The sequence below is a fragment of the Anthonomus grandis genome, chromosome 11 (genome assembly GCF_022605725.1).
Source record: "Anthonomus grandis grandis chromosome 11, icAntGran1.3, whole genome shotgun sequence".
Taxonomy (NCBI): domain Eukaryota; kingdom Metazoa; phylum Arthropoda; class Insecta; order Coleoptera; family Curculionidae; genus Anthonomus; species Anthonomus grandis.
The window spans coordinates 13,061,520-13,088,812 of record NC_065556.1 but is presented as its reverse complement, the minus strand read 5'-3'; the positions used below and the strand labels follow the sequence as shown (position 1 = coordinate 13,088,812).

Genomic DNA, 27,293 nt, shown 5'->3' with positions numbered 1-27,293 from the left:
TTGGCCTGCTTCTTCTTTAAAATTTTAATCGCGCTACTCACATCTCTTTCGCAGTATATCTATTAAAACGTGTAATCCTTCTCTAAGTAATTTAAATTTTTTTAAAGTGTTACGTGTGTTTTAAAAAAATTTTATGCTGATATTTGCATGGCAATTGTAATTACGCTTCTCTGCCATAAATACCTTTTACGAAACCGTTGGCCCTCACGAATGCATTTTTCAACAACCCAATTCCTTGCTGTTTTATTGGAAAAAGCCTGTATAAACTTGTCACATTTTTCATTATAGTTTTCACCACTCAACTTGCATTGAAACGACATAGTAAAACTTTCGACACTGACCATCCATTTTTACAATTCGATAGTCTGTTAAGATTGCACTAAGTAACGTTTTAATAGTTTCTTCCATTTTATTGTAGTTATATTGTTAAATTACTTTTTGTTCATAAACAACCGAATACCGAGCCGCTTGATTTATTGTAATATAAACAATGTAAAGATAATCTCTAAAGAAACACTTGCCGTACTAAAGCAGCATTTACAGAATAATACGCCGCGTATAGACCGGAAAATCCTAGTCTATTTGGTCACCACCTGGGGGAGGTATTGAAGTAGCTTTTCTATTTACGCCACCCGGTACAATACTTCAGTAAATTACGCTCATAATTTCAATTTTCTGCGCGTTCCAGTGCCGTAGTAATAACAATTTATTTGGAGCTGTTTTGGTCAATAAAGAAAATAATTATTTCTCGAAAACCACTAAATAAGTAACCTTATACAAAAACAATCATAAAGTGATAGCGGAACAGAAAATAAAATAATATACAGGCTATTCCATTTAAAATAACAAAGTTTCAAAGCTAGCAAAAATTTTCAGAAAAATTCTATTTTCCGTTCTCCGTAAACGTCTAAGGTACCATCAATCACCCTGTTAAGTGAATATGCTGCAAAATATCCTGAATAGAGGCAGTATAGCAGAAAAATATTTCGAGTGGCAATAGATTGAAGGAAAACGGGAAGCACAGCATCCCCTTCGAGTTCCAATTAGAAGGCGTCCGATTTACTCATTAAGATAAACAAATGAAATTTGGTATATCCTGTATATCGATGGAATTGTTATAGGAGAATCTTTTGATATACCTATTCAGTTCTTTTTCGTCACTTCCAGTTTAATCGGAAGAGACAGACACTAACATTCTTATTTTAAATGGAACACTTGGTATATTATTAGGTATTTCAATAGAAAATAAAATTCTGGGAACAATAATACTGTATTTGCTTTATACTTATAGCAAAAATAATATTTTAAAATAGGGTACCATGAGTGCGTTGTAAGTTTAAATTTTTAATTTTTAACTGGTCATTTAGTGCACGGCTAATCATTCCTTGTTGCAACATTATAGCCTGTGCAATAGGAAGAGTCTGTAAAAGAGAAGCTATATAATTTTCAAAATGGTCAAAGTTGTTCTCTTTTTTAGAAACAGCGTGTGCAGAACTTGGTAACCGAAGCCCAACAAAATATTTGCTTTGCTGTGTTGATATAGCTCCAGGATACTGAGTTGAAGGTTTCTGTTGACCTGTAGAAAAATCGCGTGCAGAATTTGAAGCCCAAAAAAGTTCGGTAAAGTGTTTAGTTTGATAGGTAAAAGATTTAGTTTGCTCCCTTAAAGATCTCGGTTGTGACAAAGTATTTGTAACAACATCTACCTCTTGAAATTCAGTCTCACTTCTTTTATAATGCCTTTAGCTGAAATCAGTAGTCCAAAGGACTACTGCGACCTTAGACCTATATACATTATTCCAGTAATTTCAAAAATTTTAGAAAAACCAGAGATTTATGATTCCTTTATCACAAATAACATAATTCTGCAGGGCCAGTCTCCCGAAAGCAGCCCAGTACTACATCTGGCTTGTTAAAAGTTACTCAAGAAATCATTGAGGCTTTGGATAGGTGTGATACCACAGCGCTCGTCTTGCTTGACTTTTTTAAAGCTTTCTATACGTTAGACACTGCTTTTAGCAGCTTTTTGACCTATTATGGATTCGATAATAATTCACTTAACTTCTTTAGATGTTATCTTTCTGAAAGAAAGCAGCTGGTGTTATTAAAAAAATCAAGCTCAGTCAAACAGCTCTTATATAAGTTCTGGTGTACCTCAATGATCCGTCTTGGGTCCTATCTTATTTCTAATGTACTTAGCAGACATTTATAAGGTTGTTAAATATTGCAGTATTCAGGGCTTTGCGGATGATAAGCAAATTTATTATTCTTTTAAAGCTGATGATGCATTGGGGGGTTGTAATGTTTTAATAGATAAATGAAGACTTGTCATGTGTTTCAACTTGCTCGTCAAGCAATAATTTGAAATTAAATCCTAGCAAGTATTCTGTAACGTTTCTGTTCATAAAATAAGAACAAAATGATCTTGGATAATTTACAACTACTTGTGGGAGGGACTAAACAAAAATGTAACCTGGCGTTCTTATAAATGTGTCGGTACATAATGCTTATTAGGTGAATATATATAATATAATAAAGTAAATATATAAAATGAATATAATAAACTAAGCGTTCACGTTTGATGCTCGCACCACAAAAATCGTTTAACTAACAAGTGATGTCACCCCCAGTAATACACTGTGGGTGGCGTGACATTTTTTTTATGAGTGAATTTTACGAATTCAAACTTTAAAGTAATATAACTTATATAAACAAATATATTTTAATTTTTAATAGTAGGACATTTAAACAAACTAATAGTATCTATACATACCCAAACAAAACACACAAAAAGTGTAAACATTTTACAATAGACCAGGTAAAATTTGTCTTGTGGAAAATCATTTATTCGAAAATGTAATCATGTACATAAAACAATTCTAGAAAAAAATTATAGATTAGGGAAAAATAAAACTTGATTCGAGTAAAAAAAAAACAGATTGTATAATAAACTAAGAACAATGCTGTCATTGTCACTATTTGAGGCAATATAATAATGAGTGGTTTTAATATTATGTTTTTAACTGAAAATATATAAAATATTATTATCTATAAACTATAAATGGGAAAGACCTGAAGAGGTTTGCACAATGTAAAATGAAATTAGTAATGGAAAGTAAAATCTGTTATCACAATAGGTTAAATCTCAACGTTAGGACTCGCGATGTTGTGTTTACATTAAATATTCTTAAAAATTAAATATCGATCTATATAAATTGAGTTTAAAGTAAAGTTTCGTGGAAAAATATTATAAATAAAATTACAAATTATTTTTTTTCTAAACTACTTTGAATTGGGATCGGTTTAGAAATGTGACATCCTAAAATTATAAATACATAATAATCAATCCCAATCTTTTATTTTTTTGTATTATTTGGAAACCCTAAGAGCCAAGGAGTGTAGACAAAGTCAAATAAAACTTTATTGTTGTATGATATGAAATGTTTTTATGCAGCTCTAAGAAAAGCTAAAAGAAAATTTTTGTTTACTTAGTACAATTAAACATAAAAATTCTGACATGAATAAATACAAAGAAAAAAAAGTTTACATAATATAGTAATTTTTATAAACTCTAATCATTGAACGTCTTGGACTCCTACAAAAATTTGTATTGTTCTCATTTCTCCATATAGTGATGGGATGGTATTGAGTATATATGATGGTGTTTTGATATCAACAAAAACACCTATTTTATTTACTTTAATACCGGTTTTAATAAAATGAGATACAAGTATCTAACAGATGCACTGGAACACAAAAACTAGAACACAATAGATGAAAATACAGCGAACGTTCATACAAGGATTTTTTCTTCATCACTAATTTTTAACCTCTCTCAATGTTAAGAAGACCAAATATAGGATGGTCATTAACCCAGATACCCCTACCGTCCGTTATAACAATCACCTAATAGTTCGCTGCAGATTTGAAACCTTGTCACTCCGCGTTAGATGGCGTTGGGTTATTCGTTGTTAGAAACGCGTGTTTTAGCGAAATTTTGTTTTCTAACCTTTTAAAGGGAGAGTTCTGTATGCGAGAAAGTGTTTGGAATAACAAGTGCTTAGTTTCTTGTAAACAATGGATAATTATAAGTAAATATACTGATAAAATATTCATATTATTTTTCCATCTTGCGAATAAGTAATTTTGGAAAACATCAATCTTTATACTTGTAAACAAATAAGTTAAACATTTTCATCTCATCGGCAAAAATATAACCTCAAATACCGATGTCCGTTTTAACGGACAGTAGGAAAATCCGGTATTATTCGATGTTTTTCCTTATATTTGCAGTTATTGGAAGTGGCCCTTAAAACTTCATGAACTCATGGCAGAAATTGAAAACCTTGATGACGATGAGTTGATTCCTGATGCTATTGCCGTTCTACCGCCAGTTGAATATAACACTGATGAAGATTCCGGCGACGAAAATGAAGTGGATATAAACATCCTCCCTGGAAGTCAGCTGATGACTGAAGTTGAGGTAATATTTGAAAACAAGGGATTTAACCAAACTACAGTTGAGAGTGATTTTGATAGCGACGATGACCTACCTTTGTCTACCTTTCTTACGAAAAAAACGACCAAAATTATCGACCTCAAAACCAAATTACTCTTGGAAAAAAGGTGATATCAACCAAGATTTTCCAGAATATCTCCTTTAGAACTATTTTTTCAGTTTATAGATGACGAAATTATTGACTTGGTTGTAAAATATTCCAATTTGTATGCTATTCAGCATAATCGCCAAGGTGATATACATTCCAGTGAAATAAAATGTTTCGTTGGTGTTTTACTGCTGTCTGGATACAACTCATTTCCTCGACGGTCCATGTATTGGTAAAAGATTTCTCGAGATCGCTTTAGTTTTATAATGCAGAATTTTCAACTGAATGATAGCAACAATCTTAAAAATACCGATAAGTTTTCGAAACTGAGGCCTTTGTTTTCTACTCTGAATCAGAAATTTCAGTCATTTGCACCCCTTGAAGAGTGCCATAGGGTGGACGAGTCGATGGTACACTGTTACGGCGGTCATGGATCAAAACAGTTCATCCGAGGAAAGCCCATTCGTTGGGGTTATAAGGTATGGGTGGAAACAACTAAAAAGGGGTACATTAAATGGTTTGAGCCGTATCAAGGATCCACAACTATTATTTCTGAAAAATATTGTCCTCTTGGCTTAGGCGCTAGTGTTGTACTTCAGTTTGCTGATATTATTCAGTCTCAATGTGAAAAAGCTCCTTTCCATATCTTTTGTGACAATTTTTTTATGTCATTAAGTCTGTTGGCTGAGCTGACCTCCAGGGGGCTCATATATGTACAGGAACTCTGCGAGAAAACAGACTATCAGATTGCCCTCTTGAAAAATCCAGTATGTTCAAGAAAAAATCCCGTGGTAGTTTTGATTATCTTTTAGACAACCAAAATAATATTGTATGTAAATGGAATGACAATAGTGTTGTTACAATCGCCTCAAATTTAACATCTCCTTTTCCGACACAGCAAGTCAAACGCTTCTCTCAGAATGAAAACAAAATAATACATGTTGAGCAGCCATGTTTGATCAAAAAATACAACGAAAACATGGGCGGTGTTGATAGGGCTGACCAAAATATAAGCCATTACCGCGTAGGAATCAGAGGAAAGAAGTGGTATTTTTGCTTCTTTTCACATGCTTTGGATATGGCAGAACAAAACGCATGGCAACTTCATAAACATTCTGGCGGGAAAATGGACCATTTGCAGTTTAGGAGGTGTATTGCTGCGGGATAATTAGAAACATATAAGAAAGAAACAAAACGGGGGCCATCTAAACCAGGCAAATACCTGCATTATGAGTCCAGATATGATCGGATGGATCATCTTGTGAATTATCAGGAAAAGCAAACCCGCTGCGCATTTTGCCACAAACAAGCAGACGTGTGATGTTGCAATTCATCCAAAAATGTGTTTTTTAAGTTACCATACTAAAAACTGATCTATTATTATTGGTTAAAAAAAAATCTTGTTTCTAAATAAAGTTTTATAAGTTTATAAGAATAACTGAGTTTTAGTACCTTATATTGCTACCGTATGTTTAAGCCGACGGCTTTTACAGAAAAACCTAAAAGCGAAACTAAAAAATTTTCCTAGAAAAATATGTTTATTTTAACCCAATAAGTAGATTTACAAAAGTATATAATAAAAAACAAACGTTAAGAGTTTCAGGGCTATCTGGGTTAAAACTGAAACCAAGGCATATATTAGGAGGTATGCAGTGAGCGAAAAGATGGAAAGAGTTAGGAGGTTATGACTACCTGTGAAGTGTCAACTGTTCAATGTACTATCAGTCAGAAATTTTTGCAGTAATAATGTTTGTGCATGCTTTATGAAAATCAACAAGCTGATCTCTAGTCGAGATTTGAGCCGGGACCTGAAAACTCGGATGCTAAAATGTTACGTATTCCCAGTTTATTTTGTATGGTGTAGACTCGGATCCTGAAAATGCATTTCGAGCGGACATAATGAAGAAGGACATAGAGATCCTTTACGAAGTGAAATACATAAAACAGCAATATCTCGTTAATTTCTTCCAAATTCTTCCCATTTAACTAGCTTTTTATCTCTCATTGTTACTGAGATCCCTGTACTGGCCCTCCTTATCTTGGGCACGTTGTATACCTGTTAAGACGCTTCTTAAAAGTCCTTAAACCTTAGAATATTTTTGAATTTTTATCCTGCTATACTTGAAAGTCGTTCACTTTTTGTTGAAATGGAGGTAACCGCCTATAGCAGTGATTTTTTTAAAGCATTTTAATAAATGCTGAGAAAAATTGAAAGATATTTTATTATTTTAACGAAAATATTGGTATTTATACAGGACATACATTGTATGAATATGTATGAGTATATGCTCATGATGGTCAACGAACCAGGAAGTAACGTGATAATAACAAAAAATATTAGACACCACTTCTACAACAAGAATTAAAAATTTTCTGAATAAACACGAACACAAGAATATCTTTAACTTTAGCAATATGTAGGAGAAATAGCTTCTTATATCCAATAAGTAGCAATTTTAGCTTAACACCGGCCTTCTCCCATCAAAAGCCGATGACGAGACATTTGCGTCCAGTGCAATTATAATTTTAAATAGACAGTAATATTCCGGGGCCTTCGGGCCCGAAAAAATTACGTAGTGATTGGGAAAGAAGGAGACTTCTAAGGTATGATGAACTGCTGCAGTACGCTAACGATTCAGAAAGTGAGGAAGAACCATTCATGGATAGTGGCAGTGAATATGAGCCTTCCAGTAGTGACGAAAGTTCAGGGCCGGACGAGGAAAATTTTCAACTGCCTGCCTCTCCTGCTCCAGTACAAAGCGACGATAATTTGCCGACTATTGGTTGGATTGACACACTTTGCTTGAAAAAAAATCCATTCTTAGATAATTCTGGCCTACAAGTAGATGTATTAGACGACTCTGTTTATGGATTTTTTAATTTATTATTTTCGGACGAATCGATATGCGGAAGAATTTTTTCTAAGTGAAAAAACTAGTAAAAAATCCCGAATTACGACTTGGAAACCACTTACGGTTTGCGAACTCAAAATTTTCTTTGCTTTGCTGCTTCATATGGGTCACATTCAAATAAAGAGAACCCAGGACTATTGGAAGACAGATCAGCTTTACAACTTGCCTTTTTTTACACACTATATGAGCCGAAATAGATTTTTGATCATAATGCGTTTTTTGCATTTTTCAAAAAACCCCAATAGAGGAGAAGCTGAATTTGCGGATCGTTTGCATAAAATAAGATATATTCCAATTTTCTAAATAACAAAATGGATGAAATTTATTATCCTGGTAAAAATTTATCCCGGGACGAGTCAATGGTGTCGTGGCGAGGACGATTGCGGTTTCGCCAGTATATTAAAAAACAAGAGACACAAGTATGAAATGAAATTATATATCCTGAGCGAACCCAACGGGCTAGTTTTGAAAGTTATAGAGATATATATAAGAGTATACACTGGTGCAGAAGATGATATGGGAAAGGACATGCTACAAATGTTGTATTGGCATTGATGCAAAACTATTTAGACAAGGGGCATAGTGTGTTTCTTGACAATTTTTATAATAGTTATACCCTTGCCAAAGAACTATTACAATGCAAGACCTATGTCACTGGAACACTAAGGAAAGATAGGAAAGAAAATCCCAAAGATGTAGTTGAGGCAAAGCTCAAGAAGGGGGAAGTACTAACAAAATGTTCTGAAAATATAGTGATTGGAAAGTGGCTAGATAAAAGAGAAGTTTTGTTTATTTCAACGGAGTTTGGCGGTAATTTGGAATATGTTGAAAATAGAAGAGGTGAAAGAAAACTAAAACCTAAGGCAATAATAGAATATAATAAAAATATGTCGGAAATAGACCGTCAAGACCAAATTAATGCTGTCTTATTATTGTTCCGAAAGAAAAACTCTAAGATGGTATAAGAAGTTGTTTGTCCACTTTTTGTCAATTGCCACATTCAATAGTTTTCTATTGTATAATAGATATTCTTCTAAAGGAAAACTCGATTATTATGATTTTCGACACACTCTTGTAAAACAACTTCTTTCTGAAGCAAATGAAACCAATAAGCAAGTAACTATACCTAAAAGCAATGTTGCCAGTGAACATCTTCTTTTGAAATTCCAGAAAAATGGAAATGGAAAGCAAATTAGAAAAAGATGCAGAATGTGTTACGTTCACAAAATTAGAAAAGATACGGTATTTTACTGTCCAACCTACCCAGATAGCCCTGGACTTTGCTTAGGAGACTTTAAAGGAGTTTTTAAAAATTTTCACAATGGTAAATAAATTTAAAAAAATAAGTATTTGGTGTTTTTTATATTAGTTATTATTTTTTATCATTTCTGTATTTTGTTTTATATTAGTAAGTGCTTATATGTCAATCTTATAATAAAAAAATTGCAAAAAATATAAATATTTTTTTTAAGTAACCATGACGCACGTTAACACATCGGCTTTTCAGAGGTAAATTTTTTGCGCCAAGCCGATGACGCAACCCTTGCCTCATGGGATCATGTCACTGTCAATGTCACAAATCTGTGTAAGTGACAGGTAAAATTATACAAAATCATTTTAAAACGGCTTTCTTGAATGTTTAAAAAAAAATTCTTCGGTCTTTTAGAGTGTTGTTAAAAAAAAGGTTGGCAGCGAACGTGTTAAAACATACAAATACAGAAAAAAAAAGATTAAATTTTACAGTAGCGGAAATTATCAAAAGATAAGGAAAAATACAGAAGAAAGAGTGGATATTCGATTCTATTTCAAAAAAACCTTTACTCGACAAATTTAACAGAAATAATTAAATCTGATTAACTTATATCCTTGGCTCTTAGGGTTTTTATAAAATTCACTAATAATTTACATCACTTAATTTAAGTAGATAAAAAAATTATGAAGCAGGTTTAAGATAAATTATACAAATAAGTAGTATAAAATTCATACTATACTGTAGAAATACATACTATATCAAATAATACCGCATTACGTTTTCTCCTTCTTTTACAATATACTTATACAGAGTGTTACAGAATAAGTTGCTGATTCTTAAGGGTGTTAATCCTTAGGTAATTTTAAGAAGAAAAGTTCAAATAAAGCTACGTCCTAAACTCCTTGGACTTTTAAGCTACAGAATGTTGAAAGTAGTCACCCTTAGAACCAAATTTAGGAGAAGCTGTATGCAATTTTTAAAAACTTTAATATTAAAGTTCTAGAATCAGAGTTGTTATACTGTAATGGTAAAATAATGTACATATGTTAAGATGTATTTTACAAGCAGTCTTTGACACACCAGTATGCAAGTGGGTTCTTTTTATTTATTTTATTTTGTGTTACCATGGGAAAAGGCAAGGCCTATTCCAGCGACATTCGCCAAAGAATTTTAGATTTTTACAATCAGGGTGTTAGGCAGCGTAATACTGCTCAAAGACTAAACGTTCCTAAGAACACCGTGTCACGGATAATTAAGAAATATCGTATATTTGGAAATGTGGTACCAGGTAAAAGCACTGGAAGACCTAAAGCCACGACTGCCCGTGTAGATAGGCGACATTTAAATATTTCCCAGAATGACCCATTTTTGTCATCCTTCAAAATTTTACAAAAATTAAATGAAGGTGAGCCTTCCAATATCTCTGCAAGAACGGTAAGAAGACGATTGTGTTCTGGTGGAATTAACAGCTACAGACCTGCTAAAAAACCTTTGCTGCGGAAGAAAAATGTCTTAAAAAGTTACGCCTACAATTTGCAATGGATCATCTTAACTGGACTGTACAAGATTGGAAAAAAGTGCTATTCAGTGACGAATCTAAGTTTAATCTGTTTTCCAGTGATGGAATACTTCATGTAAGACGACCGAAAGGTGAAAGACTCAAGAAAAAGTTTATCCGACCTACGGTTAAACATGGAGGTGGTAATGAGATAGTATGGGGATGCTTTTCTTGGTATGGTACTGGGCCAATACATAAAATTGTGGGGAAAATGGATCGATTTATGTAACGGGATATTTTCGGAAATATAATGGAGCCTTACACATTTGAGTCTATGCCAGTAAATTTTTTATTCCAGCATGATAACGATCCAAAACATTCGTCAAAATTGGTAAAAGAATGGTTGGACCAAGAAAAGATCACAGTTTTAAAGTGGCCGGCCCAGAGTCCAGACTTAAACCCGATTGAAAATTTATGGGAACATCATGATCGCAAAATTCGGCAACAGTCAAAAATGCTGATGAACTATTTCATAAGCTTGCTGAAGCCTGGACTCACATTGACAGACAAATAATTGAAAATTTGATTGAATCAATGCCCAGAAGAATGCAGGCAGTAATTAATGCTAAGGGTTACCATACCAAATATTAATTATAATATTATGGTTTCAATAAGTTATGTTTTATGTCGTTTTTGAATAAAAATCATTTAGTTAAGTATTATTACCAAGTATTTTGTCCAGCTTTTTTAAAATTTTTATTTCGAACTGCTACTGGTGCTGAATTTTTGTCAACATTTAAATTAATTAATATTAGTTTTTCGTGTACAACAACTTTATAAAAGAAAATAAAATGCTAATTAAAAGGCACACAAAATATAATAAATTTTCAAAAGTTCGTATGTTTATAAAATTAATAATTTATTTATTTCTTCACTAATAAATTGACCATGCATAAAAATGTTTTTTTTCCGCGGTACTCGCGTCGGATGAAAAAAAGTCAAGTAATCAAATTTTCTCTAAAAAGAATGAAGAAAAGATATTTTTTTTAAATATTTAGTCTTCTTCGTTCCTGTACGGACGCTACTGGTTAAACTTTAAAAAAATCTCCTAGATCAAAAAATGGCAGTTGATACTCAAAGGGTGTATGCTAAATTTCATAAACATATCTAGGAAGTTAATAAAGTTATGATCAAAAAACGATCTTTTTCTCAAAAGTTAAGGGGTTTAGGACAGCTTTATTTGAACTTTTCATCTTAAAATCACCTAAGGATTAACACCCTTAAGGATCAGCATATTATTCTTTAACACCCTGTATTGTCAGTTTATTTCTTTAGTATATTCGTTTCTATCAGATCACAATAAATACTTTACAAACCAGAATGATTTCCAGAATTGCCTGATCTTCTGGAATTCGAGGTGAACATTGATCTTTTCGGATCCTCTTTCTGGTCCCTTTAAAATATTTTCATAAAATATACATTTCAGGAAATTTTGTTCATTTGTACTTACTTGAAAAATGCTAGGTGCTGCTCAAGCAAAAACCTACTGCTACAGTGTGCCAGCTCTGGCCAATGAGAGATTACTTTTCTTAGGTAAACCTGTAGCCTTTTTCTTCTTTCTTCTACTAAAGCCGAGTCCTGTAAAATATGCACCATTCGCCTAAATTAAGCTGCTTATTTATTTTATTCTTACCTTATTTCCTAAACTTTTTTTGGGTGGAAACCCAAAATTATTAACTACCGCATCAAGTTTTTTTAAATCGGAATGTAAAGCATAAAATTGAGCATATCGTCTGTAAATATTCCATTCATCGTTTCCTACTCTTAAGAATATTTGATATACATGATGGGAATTTGAACCTGAACCTACAACATAGATAATGCATCAAAAATTATAAAATATTCTTGAGGTTTCTATCTATTCACCTGTTAGAAACGCTGAAGGTATCCAAATATTCACAGATCCCCCACTCTCTTCCGAATTTAAGTCATCACTAGCCATGGGACCCCTGAGCTCTTGAAGTTCATTTTTCAGACGTTCTAAAACTGAATCCTTCTGAGCCAGAGTTTTCTGGAGCATCACATTAAAATCCATTAGTTCTGCGTGCATTTCTGCCACCTACAAAATATTGGTTTATTCCTTCGCGAAATATAATAGATTTTCGAGATATAATTGTTAATATGTTTTTCAAAGTAACATATTGCGAAAATTGAAATTCTATGAATATATGGGTTTCCCAAGGTTGGCATAATTTGAGTTGCTCGTATGCTCCTGTGGGTAACTACATTACTCAAAAGATATATAATAATAATAATAATATTAATAATAATAATGATAATCCCCGTCTGGGGTGCAGGGCATAGAATACCCCCAGGATATCTTCCACCTGTAAAAGGCGACTTTGTGGCGCAGCTATCCGCTGCCCTAAGCCTGTATTCTCTCATTCACTATCATTCTCCATTTTCCCCTGTACCTATCATCCCACCCATCCTCGAGGAGTAAACCTCGCATTCAAAAATCACCTGGCAGTAGGTCTAAAATGCAACTCTCTGTACATTGTACAATCTTCAATCAACACAGCAACGATTCTCCTCCACCAGCTTTTGATGTTTCTGCGGCGACGAAAGTCAATTTGCCGTTGACCACAAAAGCTGGACTGCCTAGGAAGCGCATGAAGTGGACTACAGAGATGAATTCCTTCATAATGCGCTCCTAATTTAAAATTACCAAAATGGAAACAGATCTGACCATCTATAGATGCGCTCTTCATCGTGCTTTTATTGACAAGTACCCCGAACTACAAAATCTTACGGAATAACGCGTTGCTGACCAGCGGCGAGCAATTTTAACAACCTGCTCGCTGCGGAAGTGCTTCTTGAACTCCAGAACGAGGAAGAAACTTCCCCCAACATTAAATGCACTCGATGAAGACCACACTTGCGTACAGGAAAACAATATCGAATATGACATCAGCCCGATTAGAGACAATAACACCCAAACCGGCTTGCTCGATCGTGTGACGTCGGAGCTCTCTAAAGCACAGGCGGAATTTGACGACACCGACCTACCCGCAGGCCGAAACTACCAAAACTCAGAACAAGTAAGAACACTAATGATATTATTACGGCTGTAAATGCTCTCTTAGGGGATAACACCAGGGACTGTCACAATCTAAAACGACTCCATTCACTTGTGTACTGCGGAGCAGTGGCAGTGCTTCGCATTCATAATCAACCAGTTTACCCGTCTAGAAATAAGTGCAGGGGTAATAATAATAACAAGTTTAAAACCTTGGTGTCAGCAACGACTCGAGGGCGCGATTGATAATATTCGGCGAGAACTAGGTCGACTTACCGAGTTCCATAAAATCCCAAAACCATCTAGGCGCCTTACAAACCGACTTAGAAAAATATTTTAAGAAATCGGTACTCATACGAAGTATCCAGAACATCAACAGCATATGTGTGAGTATATTGATCTGCTTAAGCAAAAACTAAAGGCTAAGCGGTTATCCAGATACGCAAAATGCACCAAAAGAAAATAACAAAACTATTTAACAACAATCAAAAATTGTTTTATAGGAAATTAGGATCTCAGACTAATAACAACAGTCAAGCTATGCCAAGTAGAGAGAACTTTATGAACTATTGGTCATCATTGTGGTAAAACCTAAAAGAACATAAGAATGCTCCATGGATTGTGTCAGAAATGGACAAGGTAAATACCCCACCGATGCTCTTTGAGGAACAGCCGAAGACATTTCGGAGGTAATTAAATTTACAAACAATTGGAAAGCACCAAGAGTTGATAATATCCAGAATTTCTGGTACAAAAAATTGACCAGCATACATAATTTTCTGGCACTTCAATTCACACATATTCCTTGCCATCCAGAAGACACACCAAGGTTTCTTACACTGGATATGACAAATATGCTGCCTAAGAGTAAACAAACTGAAGATTCTACTCAATATAGACCAATTACGTGCCTACCAACATTATATAAAATACTAACATCATGTTTAACTAACCGCATTTACAGGCATGTCGAACTTAACAACGGTTTCACCGAAGAGCATAAGGAATGTAGCGAGAGCACCACGGGTGTAAAGAACAACTTATTGTAGATTCTGTAATTCTCAAGCAGGCTCAGAACAACTAAAGATATAGGTGCACTGCCTTCGTAGATTACAAGAAGGCCTTCGACAGCGTGCCGCATTCTTGGCTTATCAAACTTTTAGAGACAAAATTAACCCATTTTTTTCCACCATAATGAAAACCCGCGGCGGCAAACCTACACCTCAACTTAAATGGTAAGTATTTAACAACGGACGAAATATCTATTCGTAGGGGAATCTACCAGGGCGACTCTTTAAGTCTATTGTGGTTTTGCCTCGCAATAAACCCACTATCTACCATGTTAAATGACACCAAATATGGTTTTAAAATCACAGCCAACAGAAACACCAATTGTGTTGTCTCGCATCTCCTCTACATGGATGATATAAAGCTTTAAGCAGCAAAGCAACAACAAATGCGATAGCTGTTGGATATTACACAAAAATTCTCCAGTGACATTCATATGGAATTTTGTCTTAAGTGCAAAACCTTAAACATCGAGAATGGTGTCATTGTGGATGGAGACATTAAGCTCCCAAACGGTGACATAATTCAGGCTATGGAGAATGGCGACACTTACAAATATTTGGGATTCCAACAAACCAGACTGCTCGAAGACAAACAAGCTAAAGCCAGGATTAAGGACCAGGATATACAACGGGTAAGGTTCTTACTTAAATCCGAATTAAATGCAGGCAATCTGATTCAGCCAATTAACACCTATGCAATGCCTGTAATGACCTATTCATTTGGCATTTTCAAATGGACTAAAACGGATTTGGAGGAAATTCAAAGGCTCACACGCACCCTCATGACCAAACATAGTTGTCACCACCCTAAATCATCAATTCTCCGGATGACGCTGGCGAGAAGAGAGGGAGGACGAGGTCAAGTCGATATTAGCACTCTACATTCCCGACAAGTAAGTAATTTACCAGAGTTTTTCTAAACCAAAGCTCGAGCCTCAACCCTCGATAATACCGTAGCGAAGGCAGACAAGAACTACGCCTCTTAATCTCGCCTCGCCTGAACTAACGTCTGAAGTAAAATCGGACACTACAAAGATGGAGGAATGGGCTCAAAAAGAGTTACATGGTCGACATTATCACGACCTTAACCAACTTCATATCGACAAGGAGGCATCCAACAGGTGGCTCTCTTGGGGCGAACTCTTTCTTGAGACAAAAAAGTTTATGATGGCAATTCAAGATCAAGTCATCAATAATAACAACTATAAGAAATTTATCATTAGGGATTCAAACACCGAGTCGGACAAATGCAGGCAATGTCACCAAGTATCGGAAACAATCCAGCCATATAACATCTGGGTGCAGCTTGTTGGCAAATACCGATTATCTTTATCGACATAACCAGGTCTGCAACATCATCCATCAAAAGTTGGCCAACAAATATGGACTTATTAATACTTACACTCCATACTATAAGTATCAACCCCAGAAGGTACTTGAGAACGACAACTTTAAACTCTACTACGATAGGCCCATTATCACAAACATGGATAAAGTAGTCAACTCGGTCTTTCTAATAGACATCGCAATACCAAATATCAAAATAACAACAACGTATTGAGTAAGTATCAGGAGAAGGTAAGTAAATATGCAGATCTAGCTTTTGAGATCTGACAAATGTGGCATGCAAATAGGGTCGAAATCGTCCAAGTAATATTATCATCTACAGGGCTTATACAGAAATCACTAGAAGCATCTACATCGACCACCAGAAAGCGGTCATTCTGAACTCTTGCCGCACCGTGAGACAATTTTTACAGGTATAAGAATTACTGACAGAGCAACATAACCAACCCAGCCCAACCCTTTTGATACTTGTATCCGGGGGTGGGTGAGTTTTAGCCAGCCAATTGGCTGAGATAGGGTGTGTGTATAATAATAATAATAATAATAATAATAATAATATTAATAATAATAATAATAATAATAATAATAAAATAATAATATGTCTTTATTAAAAAAAAGCAATATTATTCTTATAATATTACTTAATAATACATTGGCAAAGAAGGCGAACATTAGCTTAGAGCTACTCTTTAACTCCTAACCTTCCTAACAATCACAGTTTAAATGAAGAAAAAGAAAAAAGTAACAAGTATACAGGGTGATTTTTAAGTTGATACTTTTTTTTAACCGTGTATAGAACTCGGTAAAATATACATTTTTTCAAATAACTTTTTTCGATACACTCAAAAACAAGGGACATACAGAATAAAAAAAGTGAATATGGGTTTGTTTTTCATCGTCTGTTTATGTTTAGTTTTTGCTCGAATTTTTGTATTATCGATCAAGCATTGTACCGATGAGTTAGTCTTAGACACTTTTGGTTTATTGTTGTTAATTTTAAATTTGCAAATCCTAAAAATGGCACATCGTTATGAAAACAATGAACTTGTGGATATGTTGCTTATTTATGGAGAGTGTCTTCAAAGTGCTGCTGCTGCTTTGGTATTATACGCAGACCGCTTTCCTTTGCGGAATCATCCTACACCCAGAAGTTTCATAAATCTTATTCAACGGGCTAGGGATACTGGCGATTTACGAGAACATCGTGGAGGGCATGCAGGAAGAGAAAGGAGACCTGAAAATGTTCATAGGGAAGAACAAATTTTAAATCTCATCGAAGAAGATCCAACAAGTACTCGAGTTGTTGCAGGGCAGGTCGGATTAAGTCAATCAAAAGTATAGACAACATTGCGCGAGAATCAATTTAATCCCTTTCACGTTCAAAGTGTCCAAGCGCTACTGCCTGAAGACTTGAAACTGAAACCCCTAAGCGGGTGTGGCACCTCCTAATTTCTTTCAAATGGGACGGGAGGTCTAGTGATACCTCTTTAAAAAGGTCTTGCCATTCCCTATATAACGCTGCTTAATTTTTAAAAATCGAGTCACTCGTTCAAGAAATATCTCTTGAAAGTTGTACAATAATATGTGACGATATCATTAAAATAAATTTATTGAGAGAGTGAGACTGAACCCAGAGTGAACATAGAACATATCTTTAAGTCGAAACACTCATTTAATAATTTCAAGTAAACAAACGATAAGAATGCGAGAAACAATTTTTTGTATTTTAAATGAACTTAATCAAGTAGTTTTGCTAGATACCTGTCGTGTGGTAAAAATTGTTGAACCTTTAAATTTATTATCAATTATGGTATACTCAATTGCAGAAAGAGTAGAGATTATTGAGCTTTTTTTTTTTAAAACAATGAGTGTGAAAATCGGGTCGCGGATTTATTTAATCAACGGCATCCTGAGAAACATTTCTCTGGGAAAATTATTTGGGAATTGGTTGATGGTTGCAAAGTTTCGCGAAACAGGTTCAGTACATAACAAAAAGAGGAATATTAAAAAAGCAGGGTTTCATGAAGCTAGGGAGAAATGACAGATTTCCAGGACGCTGGATAGAACGAAGGGGCGCAATTGAGTGGCCACCCCGGTCACCCGACTTAAGTCTTTTAGATTTTTTCTTGTGGGGACACATAAAATCCGTAGTTTATAAAACTCCACCTGCCACATTAGAAGAGTTGCGAAGAAGAATTATTAATGTCTGTCGCGAAGTGACACCGCAAATGCTTCTAAACGTTCGGCAACGGTTTGAAGATAATTTGAATCACTGTATGAACGTTAGCTGACAGCACTTCGAGCATTTACCTGATTAACATGGTAAGCATTAAATCGCTTTTTGCATTTTTCGTCACACATTATTGCTTAACTTTCAAGGGATCATATTTCTTGAACGAGTGACTCGATTTTTAAAAACTAAGCAGCGTTGTATAGGAAATGATAAGGGTCTTTTAAAGAGGTACTGCTTGACCCTACGTCCCATTTGAAAAAAATTAGGGGATGTCAGTTGAGTTTTTTGAAATGGTTTTTATGTCAAAAGTTGTCCCCCTGAAAAACATACTTGACGTATTTTTGGATTTTGCCGAAAAGTTTTTTCCACCGTATAATGCCTTGCACGTTTCGCTTTGCTTGTACGTTTTCGATGGGCCACCCTGTATAGATCTTCTGATGAAAATATCGACTCATTTTTTTGTAGACTCGAGCAACTGTTAACAGGTATTCCGTTACATGCATGCATTTTGTTGGAAGGAGACTTAAATATATTATATAAACATAATTTTTTTAAAGAAAAATTATATCAACACACGTCGCCTTGAAAACTTAATGTTAACTTTTAATTTGAATATGCATGTGACGGAAGCCACACGCATTACAGCATGTTCTCTACATGCTTAGATTATGTAAGTACAAATTTTTCGGATTTAGAGATTGACACCAACATTGTAAATCCAGGTCTTTCGGATCATGAGGCTGTTATTGCTAATTTTAATATCGTCTCAAAACATCATCCCAGCAACAACCGAAGGACTAAAAAAAGAATGTTCTCAAAATCAAATTTTCGAACCTTTGCCAGCATTTACAATGTTACTACATGGAATTCTGCTCTTCTACACCATGATTCTTTAAGCTATCAAATGCTGACTCATGCTTTCGAAGAAGCATTCCCACACAGATTTTCCAAGAGAAGTGTAGGTAAAGATTGGTTTACTCGAGGTTCAAATGTTTGCACACACTTAGAAAATACTTTATTTCTTCCTTGACTTTTATGGCATATTAGAATAACTATAGATGTGTTTACAGACGAACCATCAAGTTTGCCAAAAGGAGATATTTTAATGACCACTTGAGTGGCGCTAAAAATAAACAGGGTGAAAGCTGGCGTGTTGTAGGGGATTTAACAGGTAGTAATAGATCTTGTCCATATACAAATTTAAAGGCTAATTCATTTAATGATTTTTCCATTTCTATTGCTGCTAATGTGAGAAACTCTATGTTATCATCTTCAGGCACTGTTGACCCGTTAAATTTTACGGATAACTCAACTTCGCAATCTTTTTTTCTGTTTCCTACTGATACAACGGAAATAATAAGTGTAATGCAAAAGGTTCAAAATAAGAGTTCTTCGGGATGGGATGGTATTTCCATTAAAATTCTGCAAGCACTTCCTGATACTCCTTTGACTGTCTTTTTAGAAAGCGTGTTTCCTAGTAGTCTTAAATTGGCCAGTTGTACCTGTTTTTAAGAAAAGCGATACTGAATCTTGCTTCAACTATCGACCAATTTCTCTCTTATTAACAATTTCAAAAATTATCGGAAAACTTGTCAAGAGTCGGATGCTGGACTTTCTTAAGAGAAATCGGGTTTTATCAAGATCATAATTTGGCTTTCAAAACTATCTAAGTACAAACGATGCAATTTTTTCATTTCTAAGACAGCTTTATCTAAGCCTCAATTAGGGTAGTGTAGCGGTAGCCATGTTTTGTGATTTCACTAAGGCATTTGAATGTGTTGATCACAGACTTCTGGTGCGCAAGCTGGAGTTTTATGATTTTCATAGTGTTTCCTTGAGATGGCTTACATCCTATATCTCTGATAGATCACAAGCAGTAGTGTTTCACAATAGCACTTTAAAAGTTCAGCCTATTACTGTAAGTGTGCCTCAGGGTTCTGTATTGGGACTTTTATTGTTTAAATGTTTGTTAATGACCTTCCAAATTTGAAGATCTCTGAAAAATTTCTCATGTTTGCTGATGATACCACTCTCTTGTGGAACGACACATCAAAAGAAGATCTACATCTAACTATCGGCTCGGATCTGAATATTCTTGGAGATTGGTGTAAGGCTAACTTGCTGGCACTCAATATAACCTTTAAGTGTCAGTTGCCGGTCTCCATTTTGAATTCTGGACCTCTTGAGGCTCAGGAGGTTTACAAGTTCTTGGGTATCTGGATGGGTCCAAGATTAAAGTTCTCGACGCACATCACTAAGATAGCAAAGCCACCCTTTTTGTTGCTATGCTCTGAGGGTGGTAGCTTGTGAATTGGGTGCCAGGATTGCTCTTATTATGCCCTAGTCGAGTTTCATCTACGATATGGCATTTGCTTCTGGGGCTCCTGTAGCGAGACCCTTTTTCAAACGCTTTTTATTCTCCAAAAACGAGCGGTTAGATTAATGTGTGGGTTAAATCGTTTTCAATCTTGCAAACCATTTTTTCAGTCTCAAAAAATATTAACACTGTTATCCTTGTTTATTCTAGAAACCTGTTGTTTGATTCACTCTAAATTTAATTCAGCCATAGCTGCTAATAAACCTAATTTTACGAGAAGTTCTCATATTGTACCCCTGCCTATACCTCACTCAACATTAACAAAGAATTCCTTAATTTATTCCAGTTTAAAATTTTGTAACCATTTTCCTTCTTTGAATCGAAAAATTAAAGGCAAGAAACAATTTGCAGGAGAATTAAAGCGCTTGGTGCTGGGAAAGCTTACTATAGATTCTCAGAGTATTTGGAGGATAATTTTGAGCTTTGACTTAAATTTTAATATTTTATTATATATTTTTTTTAAATCTTGTATTTTTTGTAAAAATGTGTGCTTTTGTTTTATTTAATGTAGTTTTTATTTAGGTTGTGCTTTATTTATAACAATGTTATTTGTTGAAACAATAAAACTTTCTTCTTCATTGATCTGGACGTCTGATAAATGCTAGAGTATCCCTGTACCGTCCAAAGACACTACTTATTGACGATTGGGCAACATATAGAATACGTACAATTCTTTGTCATCATCCATCGTTAAAATAATCATCCGAGCCCCCTTGTTAATGCTTTGCTCACTCAACCTCTTGAACAGCTTAATTTATAAATTGTTCACCAAAATCCTGCTATAACAAAAAAGTTTTTTTGAAACCCCTTTTGTCAATCAGCTCTCTGAAAAACTTAATAAAGCTAATTTCAGAAAATATCTCAATAGCACAACACAAAAACTATTGATAAACGGATTTTTACAAACTCAAAGTACCCCAAGAAAAGAGATGTCATATACCAAATTCCTTGCGGAAATTGTCATAAAAAATATATTGGAATGGCGTCATAACATCTCAAAAACCGCATTTAGAAACATAAATAATAATAATAATTATTATAATAAAAAAGTTTATTTGTCACCAGTTTCAATGGAAACATTACAATTGTTAAATAATTAAAGCAGAAGTTTACAATATATCATATAATACTATTACAACTACCCATCTACATAAGTTAATCAGATAAATAGACAAGAAACATAATACATACAAAAAATCATAACAATAATTGACTCCAAACAGCTAATTCAAAACAGGCGTGAGTTTAGTGTCTGCGATATGTGGTTATAAAATTCATCAAGTGAATAAAAGGGATTTCCACACAATAATTGTTTAAGTCTAGATTTAAATACTTTATCACTTGACAAATTTTTAAAACTATCAGGTAATTATACACCCTAATGCAATTATAGTAGGGACATATTTTAAACATTGCCGTTCGGTGTGAGGGAATTCTAAGACTATTGCATTTCCTTGTCGGCATTACATTATAGACATGTAAATGTTTTTAGAAGACGGTAAAATGATTTCTTGCTATCATGGAAATATTCAAAATGTACAAGCATGGCACTGTCAATATTTTAAGTCTTTGGAAGTGTGATCTACAAGATTTGGTATTTTTCAGTCCTAGCATGCATCTTATTACCCTTTTTTGGACTAATATGACTTTATATGAACCAGCTGAGTTGTACCAAAATATTAAACCGTACTGAATAATTGATTGTACATGTGCATAATAGTACGATAATGAAGACTCCAAACACAACTGGTCTTTCAAATAAGTACCTTATTAACATAACAAGCTCTGTGACTTTTCCTGGTTAACGCTTCAATTTCCCCTCTCCAGGAAAGTTTCTGATCAATTAACACTTACTCTCTGGAACTTGAGGGTTAGTCTTACCCTCTAAGGATTCATAAAGTGACCTATCATGATGTCTGTATGAAACAATATTTGTTTTCGAGATATTAAGTTTCAGCATATTCTGGCGACACCATCTTTTCGGTTATGGCAATGCATGTTTTCTTTGCCAGTATGGATTCATTTTCGGCAATAAAAATACAAGACGTGTCATCAGCAAATTAAAAAACTGAATTAGAGTTTATTACTTCACTTAACTCATTTACAAACAACAGAAATAAAACAGGCCTCAATATAGATCCCCGAGGAACACCTAAGGAAATATTGAATACTCGCGAAAAAGTAACTCTAGTGTTTCTAAGTGTAACTAAAGTGTTTCTGTTTTTATTGGGAACATATATGGCGTGCCCTCTATTACTTAAATAAGACCTGATGAGGTTATTAAGAGGTTCAGTCTCAAGTCATATTCCTCAATTTTGGTTAAAAGTAGGTTACGATCTATCATGTCAAATCAAAAAAACCGAAACTTACAAGATGGCCTCTGTCAACTTGTTCCATTATCTTGTTCACAAAACAAAATATTGCATTTATCGTCGACCTTTTAGGTAAAAAGCCAAACTGGTTCGGAAAAAAAAACCTTTTTTTGTTGCAAAAAGTGAAGTAACCTATCATATATTGCTCTTTCTATTATTTTTGAGAACACCGATAAAAGAGAATCAGGTCTGTGATTATTGCAGTCCTGTTTATCGCCTTTGTTTTTATAGATCGGGATAACCTTGGCTTTTTAACGCATCAGGAAACACCGCTTGCTCGAAACATGAATTCAAGATTTGTTCCAATGGAAAACATATTATGTCAGAAACTATTTTTAATGTGACTGCCGGTATTTCATCAATGCCCCTTGAATATTTAGGTGGGAGACGCATTATAATACCTGTAACTTCTTCGGGTGTACAAGGACTTAGATACATAGTATACTTTTATCTAATTTCATAGGGAAAACATCAGAATGAACATTCTTGGGTTGATGACCTATAACTTTGCTCAATACTTTGCTGGTATTCACTTGTCCAAAGTTATTCCCAATTTTATTTTCGTGTGGTAGAGTAAGAGGTTCTTTACTCGTACTAGACCGCAATACTTTATGAGAACCCACATACTTTTAGACTTATTCTGAGAATTCTGGATTTTATTGTCATTAAGTGCTTTACAATAATTATTTAGAACATTTTGGTATTCTTTTTTTCCCATTTGTATTTATTCAAAATAATCTGGGAACCTGTTATTTTATAAAGATCATACCAATATGATACCAATATCAATATACAAATATCAAAATATGTCATACATCCTACTGGCATCCTGGCACTCATAAACTTTTGACCAATCTTCTGAAATTAAACCATCGAGAAATAGTCTCAAATTTATATCATTAGGGGGTTGAGAAGGTGGTCTGGGCTCTAACTGGCGTAAGGCTGAACGGTCCCTAGCACACCTCTTGGGTAGTTTGTTGGATCTGCACGGAGACCTTTTTGTTTTTCTTCTTGGCGAGCATCTCCATAGTCATCAAACTACCAAGACTACAGGATACTCCCGTCAATGATCGGGAGTGTGCAGGCCTAGGCATCCTACACGCGGTAACCCTGTTGAAACTAAATCCTGTAGATCTAGACTGGACGTCGATAAACTCCCCGCCAATAACACTTGGAATTGTTGGACTAGAGTCACACCTTTCTTCCGCTATTCTTGGGTGTGCCTCTGCTTCCTCTTCTTTCTGCTTACTATCTGCCGCCCTCGGCCTGCTGTTCTTCTTTCTTAGTGTTCGCCTTTTCCTGCGTGTCTTCTTCTCTTCTTTAGCCCAATCCAAGGTGTGTAGGCAACGTGCCGAGGGATGAATGGCCGTGGGGCAAAACACGGTCGCTGACGTTCCCTCTGGAATACCGGGCGACCTTCCAGAGTATCCAACCTTACCCAAGTAAACGGCTCTGCCTGGGTGGACCGCTATTTCCGATATACTCGTGGGACCAACATGGACCATCAAAAAACAAAAGAAACTATCTCTCCCCTTCGTTCCCCCTCCACTATGGCGGGCTCTGATACATCAGAGCCCACCTTTCCTTCAGCTCCTGTTGCGGGCCCTTCCTCTGATGGGCCCACACATTCTCCCACCCCCGAGGGCTCTGCCTGAGCAGGGAACCCGGTAATCCCCGACGCGACGTCAACATTGACGATCTAGCTGGAGCACTCAACAGGGCACAGCTGAAAAGAAAGAACCTCTGCGGTTCTAAGAAAAGAAGGAGAAGGAAGGCTAGGGCTGCAGAAGAGGCCAAGGGCTCCCTGGGCTCGACAGGTCTTTTAACCGGTCACTGGCACGCAAGAAGCCATCTCCATACTATCGGTATTGCGGACAACCCGGAATGCCGATGATATTGTGAGGAGGATGAAACCGTTGACTATGTAGTCGGGGAGGGCCCAGCACTCACGCGCGCCAGGTTCAAATACTTGGGTAACACTTTCAGTATACCGAGTGACTTTAAGTCCATCAGACCAGAGAGCCTTATCGGTTTCTCTAAGGCCGTTGGGCTCTGGTAACCCCCGGTGGGGCATGACGGGTCCATCAGGAGACCTATATGCACAACTGCCTTGGCAGCCCACTGTTTCGACAATTCATTCAATTCAATTCAATTCAAGCTTCTTCTAAGGACTTCACCAAAATCCTTAATATTTTCTAAAGAATTTTTAAGTTTCAGTAAAAGGGCGTGATGATCAGATAACTCACACTTTTTTAGATCAATGCAAATTTCGCTGCTATCATAATTAGAGCAAATATAGTCTATCTGTCTTAAATATGTTTGTTATGTAACTAACATGGTCAATGTTCAAAAAACAGCGCTAAGTAAAAATCATTTTAACAAAGGCCACTTTGATTTTCAAGAGAAAGATTTTGGATGTTGATTGTAATTACGAAAAAAAAAACGTTTATCGAAATGGCACATATTTAAATGAATCTTGAAACATCTATTAACATTAGATTTGATTGCGATAATCTCAATAGGATTTATCACAACTCACTCTGTGTTTGTGTGTTTTTTTCTCTTAAAATACGTTTTGAAGTTGACGGTAACAATACCAGAAATTGAAGTTATAGCCCTATTATACTCCTACATAATTAATTAAATTTTATTTAATGGATTTCGTTGATTTTATTGTTTTATTTGTGTTATTTATTGTTCTTTGTATTTTTTACATATTTTAACATTTTTTGTTACAATTTTAACTTTGTTTTAATAAAAGTATTCTTTTGAGATGGCTTTACGGAAGGTCGAAACATACTACCGAAACGTCGGCAAAAATTTTAAGTTATTGGCAATAAACTATTGTCCACAAAGGCTCGTGAATTTTTATTGACCTGGACGTGATCCAAATTAAGATTATTATTACCTGTACAAGTTTTTGTTCATAAACTTTCGCTTCTCCCTTATAATCTGGCTGCTTTTCCAATTGTAGCCCTTCCAAAGCATTTTTAATTCCTTCATCATCTCTTCTTAACATTTGGATCGCACTCATATACTTCTTCACTTGTTCTTTTAAAGAATCATTTTCTTTTGAAAGGAGTTTTATCCTTGCATCCCTAAGGGTAAATTGAGTTCATTCAATGCATCTTTAAATAAAAAATTTAAAAAAAATATATTTACCTTCTCTTAATTTCCTCTTGATTCTTATTCTCTACTATTGTTAAAACAGCCGATATATCTGCAGGTACTTCTAAAATATCATCGGAGTTGTCTGGAGATTCATTTAGGTCTATAAAAAACGTAAAACTATCCTAGTATCAGTTTTATTAATTCCATTAATTAATTACCTCTGATTCTTTCAACAGAAACTGGAGTAAGTTCCCCAATATTGTTTTGATTAATAGGGGTTAAAGTTTCAGGTACATTCGATTGAAATTTATTTCGAGAACCGCTGTTTTCTATAGACAATTTCCTCACCACTCTAGGCCTTTCACTATCTTTATTTTCTACTGGCTTTGAACTCTTTTCTTTTTCAACACTTTCAGACGATGAATGACTGGAGTCGAAAAATTCTTGGTTTTGTGATGATACAGTTTCCATGTTCGTATTTGCTGCAAGATTCCTAAATAAATATAATATTTTTAAAATTATTATAAATGTTTACTTTTATTTTGATTGTCTAAGCCGCTATTCTCAGAACACGTGCTGCTTGATATTGAAGGGACGCTTGTAGATAGCATACTATCGTCATCATCAAATGAAATTATTTGACGAGCCACTTTTCTTTTTTTATTTTCCCGCCTATCTTTGTTTTCTGGAATAAGATTAAAGTATTTAAAATAATATTTTTATTTAGTATCAATAAAAATATTTCTTGTAATAAACTATTACCAAGTAAAGAAAATTTTATCAGAAAAAAACACTTTTAATTTAATTAAATAACGTCTTATTTATTAAACAAAGAAAAACTACATCAAAGAGCTTTGTAATGTAGAAAAAGCATTTTTAGGAGCTTTCAGAAAGAGCTAAACAAACAGAAGTTTGCTTCTCAAGATTCGGGTGGCTGGGGATGAAGGGTAACTGAAAATAAGTTCCTATTATAGAAATTGTTATCATAATTATGATATCAATAAGTTTTCAAATTGTCATCCTGTATATAAATTCCGTTATTAATATTTACTTTTACTCACACATACAAACACCAGAACAGTAATTAAATGTAGTAAGTGCTTACTGGATCAATAAAAGGAAAATTAAGAAACTAAATTATTAATTTAGTAAAGAGAATGATTATCTTAGAAGGGAATAATTCACCGAAATCGAGAGTGTGATACGATAATACTCTCAGTAAACATGCAATTTTCGTGTCTTACAGCAAGTAGTAAATCGTGTTTTTTTTCCATATAGTAATACTATGATTTCCAACTTAATAAATTCGTTTTTATAATGTATAAGTAGTTTTTCTTGACAACGAGATTAACGCTTAAACAATAGTGCATATAATAACGTTCCTAAATTTCTTTGTCGAACGACGAACTGACTGATCTGTTATCGTTTATCATGT

At 34.8% G+C, this 27,293-nt stretch overlaps 1 protein-coding gene across 2 annotated transcripts in view; it reads right to left on the bottom strand.

Moving 5' to 3' along the window:
* Positions 1-2,817: 2,817 nt before the first annotated feature.
* LOC126741985 (sorting nexin-29) overlaps positions 2,818-27,293 on the bottom strand; it is a 48,548-nt gene continuing 24,072 nt past the window's right edge. For both annotated transcript variants that reach the window (XM_050448495.1, XM_050448496.1), the window contains exons 6-14: positions 26,394-26,543; positions 26,077-26,340; positions 25,910-26,018; positions 25,656-25,845; positions 12,196-12,388; positions 11,963-12,135; positions 11,780-11,907; positions 11,646-11,722; positions 2,818-2,879 (exon numbers count right to left, since the gene is read on the bottom strand). In XM_050448495.1, coding sequence (XP_050304452.1) covers positions 2,845-2,879; positions 11,646-11,722; positions 11,780-11,907; positions 11,963-12,135; positions 12,196-12,388; positions 25,656-25,845; positions 25,910-26,018; positions 26,077-26,340; positions 26,394-26,543 — 1,319 coding nt within the window. In that variant the 3' untranslated portion in view covers positions 2,818-2,844. The remainder of the gene's footprint in view (positions 2,880-11,645; positions 11,723-11,779; positions 11,908-11,962; positions 12,136-12,195; positions 12,389-25,655; positions 25,846-25,909; positions 26,019-26,076; positions 26,341-26,393; positions 26,544-27,293) is intronic.